This window comes from Neolamprologus multifasciatus, chromosome 9 (assembly GCF_963576455.1).
Source record: "Neolamprologus multifasciatus chromosome 9, fNeoMul1.2, whole genome shotgun sequence".
In the NCBI taxonomy this organism is placed as follows: Eukaryota; Metazoa; Chordata; class Actinopteri; order Cichliformes; family Cichlidae; genus Neolamprologus; species Neolamprologus multifasciatus.
Genome location: NC_140447.1, coordinates 10,648,843 through 10,661,147, shown reverse-complemented (window position 1 = coordinate 10,661,147; position 12,305 = coordinate 10,648,843). Strand labels below are relative to the sequence as shown.

The 12,305-nt window shown below is 41.9% G+C and overlaps 1 protein-coding gene across 2 annotated transcripts in view; it reads right to left on the bottom strand.

Moving 5' to 3' along the window:
* The window catches only part of vav3a (vav guanine nucleotide exchange factor 3a), a 103,216-nt gene extending 95,658 nt beyond the window's left edge, over positions 1 to 7,558 (bottom strand). Inside the window, exon 1 of one of the 2 annotated variants that reach the window (XM_085172236.1) lies at positions 7,089 to 7,558. In XM_085172236.1, coding sequence (XP_085028362.1) covers positions 7,089 to 7,295 — 207 coding nt within the window. In that variant the 5' untranslated portion in view covers positions 7,296 to 7,558. The remainder of the gene's footprint in view (positions 1 to 7,088) is intronic. The other variant, XM_085172237.1, reaches the window with a different exon arrangement.
* Between the last annotated feature and the right edge of the window lie 4,747 nt (positions 7,559 to 12,305).

The window sequence follows — 12,305 nt, the reverse complement described above, 5'->3', positions numbered from 1 at the left end:
ACGCTGGTATCATCAATGTGTACATCTGCAGCTCCCGACTATCTTCCAGATAGTATCCTGACATTTCCGAGCTTGGAAAAAAGGTAAAACTGCAGTTGTTGTTTGCTAATGCGCCTCTTTAAATGTTCATAATCATACTGTACGCTGAGGGTCTCCTTGAAAACTAAATGTCACTTGTGATGATGATTGTTTGCCAGTAAAGACAACAGACAGTATTGACTTTCTTAAAGCTCTCAGAGCACTCAACGGTGATTAACTGAATCCAAAGCACCACAATTGAGTAACATAATAAATATTGATTGCAAGTACATTCTCCACCAGCGAATAGCTCCTAATTAAATCAGCATATACATTACCTATACTTTTAACGTGCACTGGAGCGTAGCCTTTACCGGTTGGCTGTGGTTCGGCTTGTTACCTTGGTGACAGGAAGAAAGGTCAGTTTGCTCTGTGCACAAGTGCGATGCAACGCAACGGCGTCTTTGCAAATATCTACATCCATGTCACTGTACATAAAGCCGCACATGTACATGCACATCATCGGGGTGACACGCCGGAACAAACTAGCACAAACTAGCGCGACTGCACCGGAATTGTAAATGGAAGGCCGTGGAGCCTTGCAACAACGTGGTGTGCATGATCGCAGTAATGTGGTGTTTACACTCTGACAGGTGCAATCTTTGCTTCAAAATGAACCAACGAGGGCAGCCGAGCTCCAACAGCTCAGATGGAGTCATCATGGGACTCATGAGCTGTCTCTGAACCCTTGCATACTGCATACTAATAGCATGGGCTTAGTCGCGTGTGCAAAATTAGCATGCAAAGCGGACTCACAGGTGTGAGTGCGCATACAATAAGGATGAGAATATTAAGTATTAAGGACGGTCACCGGTGCTAATTTTCTGCACAACAACAGAAAGAAGCAGAAAAGCTGAAAAAGTACACTTCAGTGCAAAACCTTAATGAGATATGATACCAGAGAAGCAAAGTGACGTCACTGGAAGCTAGCTGAGAAGGTTAAATCTATTCCGATATGAAACTCACACTTTCTGATTCTATGTATAAAACTCCACAAACCTCATTGTGCTTGAAAAGCAAAAAGACTCAACTTCAGCTTCTTACTTCCACAAAAACATTAGAAGTTCTTTTCAGACTTGTTATAACAAGAGAAGCACACTTCGTAGTGTCCATATAACCCACAGAGCAGGTCTTTGTGAGATGTGAGTCTGTGACTCAAATAAAGCATTTACATTGAATCTAACAGCTTTTCTTTTTAACATTTTGTGATATGCTGAGTATCGCAACAGCACATATTGTAATTTATAACCTTTTCTTTACTGGAAATTATGTCCTCAGAGTTCAGTTTTATGAATATCTGTCTGATGTACACAACACTGTCACTAAAACCTGCCATAAATGTTGTCATAAGGTAGAGTTCTATTGATCTGATATCAATAATCTATTGGTCTGATATCAGTCACTATATCAACACTATGGTCAGTGAGTTTTTTTGTTCTATTTTTACTCGTGTGACTGAGCCATTAGCTTGCTCTGAATTAGGACAAAGCTTTGTCCAGGTAAGCAGTCCAGCCTTTTGTTTTTCGGTTGAGACAATTTAAGTTTGCTTGGCTAGCATTATCTCAGGATTGCGGTGCATAAGATTAGCCCTTTTCTTCACAGTATTTTCACAGTAAAATATCAATATTTGGTGTCTCTGTATCAATATAAGGTCACTATGTGAAATATCACTATACTGTGCTGTCTCCATTTTCCCCCATCCTTTCTGTCTATACCCTTGCTTTTTATTAAAAACTACATTAGATAATCCATTCACTAAGCTTTATTCCTCTATAAATACATTGTAACTGCACTCTGATACTTCACACCAAACCCTCAACTTTGCTACTCTAAACATTCCTGCAAATGCAAATTTAGATGCTGACATCTTGTTGCAGAGGCACCTTCTTACAGGATGGCAATCTGTTGTGTAGATGCAGGTCCCCTTTGCTCAGCTTATATGACTTGCCTCATTGCACAGGCACTGAAAAGAAAATGAAGACACGCTCTCTCTGTCTTTCTCATTCTCCCACTCAAATCTCTGTATCTGACTTTTGTCTCTGCAACTGAAGCGCGAGCCTCTGAGTCTTTGAAGCCTGCTGTACACAGAGCTCACAGTGGGAAAGTGGCTTCTGTGCTTTGCATCACAGAACTTTTGAGTCCAATAAAATATACATATATGCCATGTACAGTGTATAATACCATTCTCTAAGCGTACCATGTGTACAAGACCTTTAAAGGGTCATATCCAGGTCAGGTGAAACCACACACCTGTCAAAATGTATTATGGAAAATGATCAAAAATAAATACATTTGCTGTTTATTAGTTGTTTTAAAGAGTATAATGGATAGATTACATCACACTAGTCTGCATCGCATGAATAGAATTCATAAATGTGTTAATTGGGTCTTCGCTGGTATCTGCGCAAAAATGAAGAAAGCATCCTCTGTTGCTCTTTTGACTGTTAATCAGCTTCAGTGCTCTCTGAAAACCTCTCTGCTGTTTGAGGCGTGTTAAAATTAGACCAGACTGTCATTCACACGCCGTCATTCTCTCACTTTCGCTTTCCAAAAATGAAGACTCGGCCTTGACATCTTTGAAGACAATTCTATAAAGAACAATTCTTTTTTTTCTTCTTCTTCTTTCGTGCACTGTGAAGAGAGAAGTTTCTTTACTCTTAATTGCGTTCTTTGGTCTGAGCTTGATCGAGGGCATGTTTAGTTTCACTTCCTTCCTCTATTCCATTTCCTGATTTCCTGTGCACGTTGAGGCTCACGGCCGGTCCGACTGACAGACTTTTAGCAGCTGGTTGGTTTTGCGGCAGCGTTCTCGCTCTGAAGCTGCAGTTTAAAATCCTGTGTCATGGAACGCAAACAAAGTTTGGGGAACAAGGGCAGATTTCAACTTCAATCAAATGATATAATTATATGCTTTTAAACCCAACGCAGTAACAATTTCATGGCGTTCTTTGCAAATTCACAGCCAGTCACTGGTTGTCCTTTACCCTATCCTTTTCCTATTGTGTTTTTAGTACATTCTGTGACAGACACTCAGACAAATGCAACCAGCTCACACAGGGAGGGTTTGCTGGTTGCACCATGACAAGCAATCCACGGTTCCTCTTAAAGCTAAAGCCTGAATTCCACTGAGTCAAAAACAACTACTGATTATGTGGTCTTTGTTGGGTAGAAAACCAGAATGCTGCTTGGGCTGTGGTTGAGCTGTGTCTAGACTACAATTATGGTCGTGCCCTGCAATGTAAAAGCTCTGATCAAAATGGGTCAAAATCTTGCTTTATATTGACACTAGGTCCTGATACTGATATACTGATGCTAGGTAAAAGCAAATACCGTGCCGTTTGCACAATTCCAGACACATAAACAGACGAATGTCTACTTAACCAATCTTTGTTCATTGTACTGACATCTTTTTTTTCCCTTTCACCAAAGGGCAACCTCTTAGTTTGAAAAATGATGCCTACACACCAGTGGCAAAACATAAACTGCAGTTTTCTAGAAGGCTTAAAAACAAGTCATCCCCCACAGACTCTTCCATTGCCCAACGTCGCTTAAGAAATAAGCATGTTTACTCTCTTTTTGGACAACTTCCCTTTAATGACAACTGCAGCAGAGGTGCATTTTTACATACCTCATTTATTTACATTGTATTGAAGCCTAAACACATGAGACATCAGCCACTAAGACAACAGTTGTCTTCAAAGCTTCACCGTAGCTAACTGGAGTCAGTGAACTAGACCTCGTAATCGTGTTTGTGGTGTTGGCACTGTGTCGGGAATCTTTACCTGATAAAAAAGTATTCTTTGCTGTCCAGTTGGTAGCAATAGACCACCTAAGAGGTTGATAACATGCATATATGACTGTGTTTCCTATAACTGATGGATGCACTTTGCTAACCAAGTAAGCATTAGCGTTAACTTAGCCCTCCAACTTCTTAGCCAAATATGGCCACTTCAGGCTCCAAAAACCAAGAGCAACAGAAAAAACTGCTAAACTCAAGGCTTTAAAAAAGTAGCCTTCACCAGAAAAAAAGCTACAGTACACATCAACTCATTTCATTAGTATGAGTTGAGAATCCCCAATAGATTGTTGCCCCTCCCCAAGTCTGCCAGAAATTTCTTCCTATTAAAAGGACGTTTTTCCTTTCCACTGTCACCAAATGCTTGATCATAGTCGTCTGATTGTTGCTGTTTTCTCTGCATTATTGTAAGATCTTGGTCAACTATTGTTGTTATTTGGTGCTATATAAATAAAAAAATATACAGACATCAGGTACTTTATTTGATCATTTCACAGCTTTTTCATCCAACATCCGAGTGACCTACTGGGTCTCTGATGGCCTGACATGGTCCATTTCCTAACAGAAATGAAACACAATATAGACCTTACCAATAACCTAAACACAATTAATGGTTCAGAGAGAGAAGCAGCCCTGATTTCGACATCACACACATGAGCTCTCCAGAGATTCTGAAGCATCATACATTAATTAAAGCAGCCAACCTCAACGCAGCAGGCTAGCCCTGCAGGTCCCATTATGTCCTCTGAGATGCTTCTGTGGAGGCTAGACAGGCCTTTGTAGCCCTGTCCTACCACTGCCTTTGTCTTTCCCTCTCGTAGGTCCCATGGGTGAGGCCACAGTGGCGTCCCATGTGTTATTATTGGCCAATGATAAAGTAGCTGCCACGGTACTCATGAATTATGCAGGGTGAAAGAGGGAAGCAGCTCCACCCTCAGTTTCATAAATTTAACTTAGAGGAGACAGAGGGAGGAAAGTTGTAGGGGGGCTTCTGTCACCCTTTTTTTTTTACGATTATGTGCATGTAGAAGGAGTCGGGGGTGTTTATATCCAGCCTCATGTGGTGTGAATGTGCTTGAAAGGAAAAGCTATGAGTTATGGTTTTACTGACATGCCAGCCTGAGAACAAATACTTGCTAGTAATACTTTGTAAGCAGAACCAAAGCTTTGAGTACCTAAACCTATAAAGAGGTCATAAAGGTGTATAACTGCTGCTATGATCTCGTAGATATTCTGTTCAGCCAATGGGAAGTAATGCACTTCACACCCTACTGCAAAAAACAAAAGGTGAACTGCAATATGTGTGTTGCGTTAGCAATTACAACAAAATAACGCCCACCTAGAAACCTCGGACTTAGAAGAGAAAGCTATTTCACACTGTTTAACTTGAATTTGGGAAATACAAAAACACAGTGGCAACATCACCAAAAGGACTTTGTAAACGTATGGGATCGTGCTCAAGCCTACTACTAATGCTAATTTGCCTTTGAGTGTGGCTTCATCACTGACTCGGTTTGTGTAAGCCATCCAACCGTGCATAAAACACAGTCTGTCTATAAATAAGCTAGTCTAGGCCGGGCCAGGCCGGGCACTGAGCGTAAATGCAGTTCATAACCTTTCCACACACAGCATGTCATTATGTCACGGCTGACAGACAACACTCAACTACTGATAACTCTGCGTTAGAGCAGTGACATTGATTCAAACGTAACATCTGCCAGTAAATGGACTAATAGGCTTCTCTTACAGCCCCGATCAGATTTACACAACTGACTGTGTAAGCAGATCCTTGAAAAGGATTATTTCCACTGCCCCTGATAACATTAAAATCTTCTAGGCTTTCTTAAAACGTCCACTTGACCCGGACGCAGAGCTCAAACAGCGGATTCCCAATTCAATTGTGAACGAGCGGTAACTGCATATCCTATCGACTGTGCTTTTTTTTTTCCAGGAAACCAGCCTAATCCCCTCCTCTCCATCAGACGTGCAGTACATCACAGTACAGATATCATACCTTAATCACCTGTTTGGAGTGGATGAGAGCATTAGAGCATCGATTACAGGTAACACACGGTAATGTGTGTGCACGGCTGTGTGTGTTATTCAGGCAGTTTAATACTCCTACAACAGGCCTGCAGACTCAGTAGGTGAGTGGCTATGTCGCTGTGTGTGCTGTCACCACGCCAGACGCCCAGATTCACTGTTATGAAGGTGAATATTAATCTGGTCCTGGTTCAAGCTGTCCTGTCATTGAAGCAGATGGTACCAAAATAAAAGTAGAGCCACATGGCCACATCTATCTGTCTATCTATCCCATAAAATAAAGACAAAGGAGATTATATGGTTGCCTTTGTTAACTCTTACTCTTCCTTAGGAAAGCCAAACAAGCCATTTTTGCTTGGTTTCTCTTTTCTTTTCGTTTTTTAAAGCACTGCACTCCTATCTATCATCGTGAATCATCTTTTCTTTAAAACAAAAGAAATTCTCTAATTAGCATCGTTTACAAGAAAACATAACGGCCTAATCTTATGCCCTGTATACAAACATCATGTGCAAAGGGCCTGCTGAAGAGCCCATGTTTATTTTTTGACCTGTCTCGTGTATAGCAACCACCAACCACCAGCTACTAAGTGAAGTGACAGAATTTGAGAAAGTCAGCTTGTGGTCGTTTTCGCTCACGCTAAAACTTTCAAGCAGCGCAAAGTTGGCTACCAAAGTCCGTCCATTTTTTCCTATATTTTAGCGATTTCCCCTCCGTCTGTCAAACCTGTTCACTCCGTAAAACAGCGAATATGAGTTCTCTGAAATGGAAAGGAGCACGTTTTTTTCTTCGGCATACGTTTCGCACACGGACAAGGCCCTCAAGTTGACTACACGACAACAAACGTGAGCTGACACCGTCGCTTTTGTGCCGCTTTCCGCCGCTGAACCTCACAGTTTGGGGATCGGCGGCAAACAAGATCTTTGGAAAAGTTCGACATTTGTTGAAACCGTGCCTTTATTTGTGAACCACGTTGTGCCGAATTACAAATGAAGGCTCTGCAGTCGAGTTAAGATTTGATGGTGTTGTAGCAGAAGTCCATTTTTTACCGAAAAGCAGTGAAACTTTAAAGACGCTCAGTTCTAACGGAGTCTGGCCCTCTCAACCGGGACCAAGTTTCGGCGACGAAAGGGAGGAACGGACAATAGGGGGTGTCTGCGGTCCGCTTCTTACCTGTGACATTTGCGGCCGGAGGTTGATCTCCTTCAGGTTGATGGTCTGGGGTCTGAGGTTGTTGAGCAGATGGCACAGGAGGACTCCATCCCGGAGGGTTTGAGCCAAGTCAAATACCTGAGCAGAGTCCCACGTAACCCGGTGGTTAGCTGGGAGCACCTTGCAGTTTATCAGCCACAGCGCGCATTGCCTCCAGTACTCCATCATTATTGTGACTTCGGCTGGGAGAGCTTCAGGAGGTTTCTTTAAATTAAACTAATGACTGTTAGGTGGTGTCTTACGCGTTAGCCTAAATCGTATCCATGCTACAACTCTAAAAACTCGATGAAAGCTGAGGAGGTCCGCTGCACAGGGTGGCGGAGATTCAGGCGACTGCTCCAGGGATGACAGTCCGACACAGTGAGAGAGGCTGTGGATGGAGCGCACCCTGCACCCTTCCTATCTCTCGCTCTCTCTCTCTCCCTCCCTCGCTCCCTCTCTCACTCACTCGCGCTCTCTCTCCATCTCTCTATGACTCTCTTCCCTCCCCCTCACCCAGCTCTTCACCTCTTCCGCTTGCCACCCATAGGCTCGTGGAGATGCGTCTATTGCAATGCAAGAAATAACCACATAAAGCATACAGTCACACTTACACTAAATACACACAGGCGCTAAAGCATTTTAAACTCCTGTTCACCGTCAAGTATCAGAACTACATCAAGTCCAAGGTCTGCAAATATCCCAGCTGCACAGACAGAGTAATGGGAGGTGCTGCTTAAATGCTTTAATATATTACACACACTAAATGAATATCTGCGTGAGACACGGAACCCACTTTCTTTCCACTTAGCACACATGCATTTTTGCTTCCCATAAAATTTGATATTATTTAACTACTTTTTTTTGCTTAATATCTCTTTGTACCCTCTTTTGAGATAAGCCACAATGGAGTGTTTTACAGCAGTTATATCTGTTGCATTAAGTATGACTTTCCACTCAGGACAGTATTGAACTGAAGCATTTTGTCTGCATGTGTCTGCTTTGTATTTTCTGCAGTCAAGGGTGGCCACACGCTCCTGTTCAGCGATGCATCGGGGGCGTTTGAAGAAGAAATCCTGCATGAGTGAATGCACAAGAAGGCAGATGTGCCTTATCTGCTGATGTTCAATATGCTGGAGACACGCTGCGCACTCAACTTTTAACCAGGAAGACTGCCGCTGATTTGTCAGATGCAGGAAAGGAGAACTCACGCTTTTTGTCCGACTTTGTCATCCTGGAAAGTATTTTGTTATGTTTTTGTTATTTATTCCTTATCAGATAAAACCGTTCCAGGAACATGAATTATTATGGAACCTGCATTACCTGATTATGGAACAAATACTTCTGTTTTTGCATCTACTTCCATCCTAATAAAGCTTCAAACAGTCACTAAATAAACACCATAAAACAGTACAGATTGGCTTGTTTTTAGAGTTCATGTTTAATGATCACTTTGATACAATAGTGGAAAAGGCGAATGTATGCTGCAGTCTGCTATTTCTTCCAAAAGAGTGGCATGACTGAGCCAACACATGGTTCTATCTGAAGATGGATTCATCTTTTATTGGTTCTGTGTGGGGAAAGAAAGAAAAATTGACTAGATTTAGACTAGAACGCTAGTCGCTGACTCTTCAGACTTACATACATCAGATCAAGTGTAGTGAACTGCTTGGTAATGGAAATGGAAAGGATGCGGGGTAGTACAGCACGTGCGAGCTGCCTTTTCATCTTTTACCACGTGTGAGATTATTGGGTAGCCTTACACAGTTGTTTGGCCCGACACACACCTAGACTCCATCCCATGTGGCTGGCATGATGTTGTTGAGCAATGCAATTAAGCTCCAGGCATGAATGTGAAGCAGGAGAGGGCACCTGAGAGAGGAATTAGACTACTTTTATTGATTCCTGTTGGTGTGCTAGCACAATAAAAAGCAATACACAACAGAAAGTCTGCAGAGGAGACAAAAAAAAGCCTGAAAAGTTAATAGCAGAACTACTGCCACAGAAAGATTTAAAAAGCGGAGCTATCTACCTGCCCGTTGCAAAAACTGTATGAATTACATAACAGCGACTGGAATGTGAGAGTCCAGCATGTGAAAGCTAATACAATCCCTTAAGAAGAAAGTGCTGGTAATCTCATTAACAGGGCTACATGAGGCTGCTCTCAGAGTGGGCCCAGAAATTAGAGAAGATGAGAAGGGATGAGACGCACATCTTCTAGTTTAATTTCATTTTCAGTAAGATTCTCAGTGCACTAAAGCAGATAACCACTCATAAATATATATGTGTATATATATAAATGCAATGCAAAGAATGCGTGCAGATGAATACTGCCGAGTCTATTTCCATGAAATGACTGAACACATGGGGTCCGTGCAAACAATGCCGTGAAGATTAGTCTCCAGCATTTTGCGGTTGTAAACACTTCTGTGATCCCCACCCCACATCTCAGCTCCTCATCTCCGCTTCTTCTCCTCTTATTTGTGCAGATTTGGACTTGGATGAATGTCAGGGTTGGAACAGGAATGCCTGCTCGTTTGTTTATCCACATTGCGTTTAGATTTAGTGTGATTAAATATGGAGGGAGGTTGTGCGGTTTGGTTGTAAGCATCCAGCTTTGTCTTCCACAGGCTTTTCTCTGGATGCCATGGCTGGCATAGCACAGATGACCGGAGAGATGGCTTGCAGCCGGATGCTGGCGGACCTCTCTGCACCCTTCTCCTGTTTCAGCTTCCTCTCCCAGAGTGGACAGCCATGACAATTATCAGCATACCTCTGATTAGTGTCCATGGGGACTGTGGGTAAACACACCAGAGTTTAAAGTGTAATGGAGGATTTTCTGCCATGCATTTTCAGCCTTTTTCATAAAAATGTATATATTCAGCTCAAATCGCAGCTACACAGAGATGCAAAAACCCAGTGATCTGAAGTAAATGCACCAGACCGTGGTATTACTGCCTTCAATTTTCCCTTATTGCAAAAAACAACTGATCTGAGTGTTTCTGGGTTATTCTGCTGCTTAGAACTGAAAGGTAATGACTAACCATTTGAGCGTCCAAGAAACAGCATGATAATGTCTGGGCACATATGGCAGATGTGATCTCAGTGCCAGGATTTTTTTTTTTTTTTTGATTTTTTTTGTCTTGTCACAGCACATAATTAAAGTCAACAATCAAGTCAACGAGCTGTAAGGTTCACTGAGCTACTGAGGAGAAGCAAAACCAAAAATATGGCAGAAAAAGAAGATAAAACACTGAGCTGAATATATCTCAGGAACAAAAAGGATATTATAAGAAGACTCCTCTTCACCAGAGATCAACTTGGTTTTTCCTCCTGCTTCATTGGGTGTTTAAAATGTTTTACTAGCTGAGCTTTTTCTACAAATAACCATGATGATTTGGATTAACTTACTGCTGTAAAACTATCAAAGACCCTTATATAATTTAAAGTAATACAGCTGTTTAGATGCAGTCAACCAGAGAAAAATGACAAGAAAAAATATGTTTATACTGGTTATATTGAAATTGGGTCATCCAACAGGACAAAGATCTGAAGTGCAGCATCAAAGCTGAAAAGAATCAAGAAGTTGCAATGGTCCTGTTGATGTCCAGACTTCAATCCGACTGTAGCAGGACCTTAGGAGAGCTGTGCATGAATGAATTCCTACAAACCTCAAAGACCTGAAGCACTGTTAAAAAGAAGATTGGGCCACACTGACACAACAGACTCATAAAGTCAAACAGAAACCAGTTACTGAGGCTAAAGGTACTGGTAGTTTTTTACAGGACTGCACAGAATCCTGTAAAAACTTTCTTTTTCACGTCACCGTATTCAGTCATGAACTACAAGAATCTAATGTTTCACACAGCACGGTTTACATAATATTTCTCCTTTTGACCTGTGGATATGAAAGTGGCCCTGTCACCACATTAACCACCTGTACCTGTTCAACTTGAAGTGGTGCCTGAGGTACATTTGTATTCAGTCTTATGCTACTTTATGACACAGAAAAGAGACCGAAAAACTAAATTAACTACTCCTGTTTTAGCCATCCTGTATGTGTTACTCCGTGCTGTGAGCATTCACACCCCTTACACATTGACACTTAGCTAATATTGACATCTGCTAACTGAGTGGCATCTCCTCCACTCCCCACTGTCTTGCCAGATGATCAGAGCACCCAAGCTTTAGCAGTCCCCCGAGCATGCGGGCGTTGCAGCGTTGTTCACACTCTATCAATATCATCTTGTCCGCCTGTAAATTATGGCGCTTCAGCCCTCTCACTGTGTCACTTGATCTAGTGACAGCATGTGATCTGTTATGTGCAGCTCTTGCATCCCCTCTGTGAAAGGTGTGCTAGCTCCCTGACGGAGAAAGCGAATGCTCTCCATTTGCCTTCTGAAGATTGATCTATCCGTGGCTCAATATATTTACATGAAATCAAACGGGCTGTATGTGTTCATTAAACCGCCCTTGTTTGAAGTCTCTTATCTGAGTGAATGTTTTACTATATGCAATTCATCATTTCATTCACTGTGTAAAAGGTACATTTAAAACAGAATTCAATGATTTCCAAATCTTATAAGCTCCCAATATTACACAGATGTTGTGTTGTAATGGTGAAAATGGGATATCTCACAATTTCATGAAAATATTTGATGATATATATAATATATATATATATATAAAACTTAGTTGAATTGAAAACCTTTGTAGTAGAAGAGTCCCGGTGCTGGAGCTTTCACCAACTAAAAACATCTGGCACATCGTGAAATGAAAAGCTATAACAAAGAAGACCCAGGACTACAGAGCAGCAAGAACAAGAACATTAATATCCAAAATATCCAGCAGCTGGTCTCCTCAGTTCCCAGATGCTCATGGACTGCTTTTAAAAAAAGAAGAGGGGACGCTACACAGTGGTAAACATGGCCCCATCCCAACTTCTCTGAGACATTTCATATGGTTTCTCTATTCTATTGCGATTACATTTTACACAGCGTCCCAGCTCTTTTGGAATTGGGGTTGTATAACCCAGAGGTAACACTGAAAGCGACCGTAACAACGGCGGCAACTGTAACTGGTATTGATTGTCTGACCTTACCCTTAGTACTCTATTTTGCTCTTTTAGGAGGCCAGAAGAGAAATCAATGCCCTGGGATACCCATGAGAGGTCTGGGATAAATGGAGACCGGCCAGGCT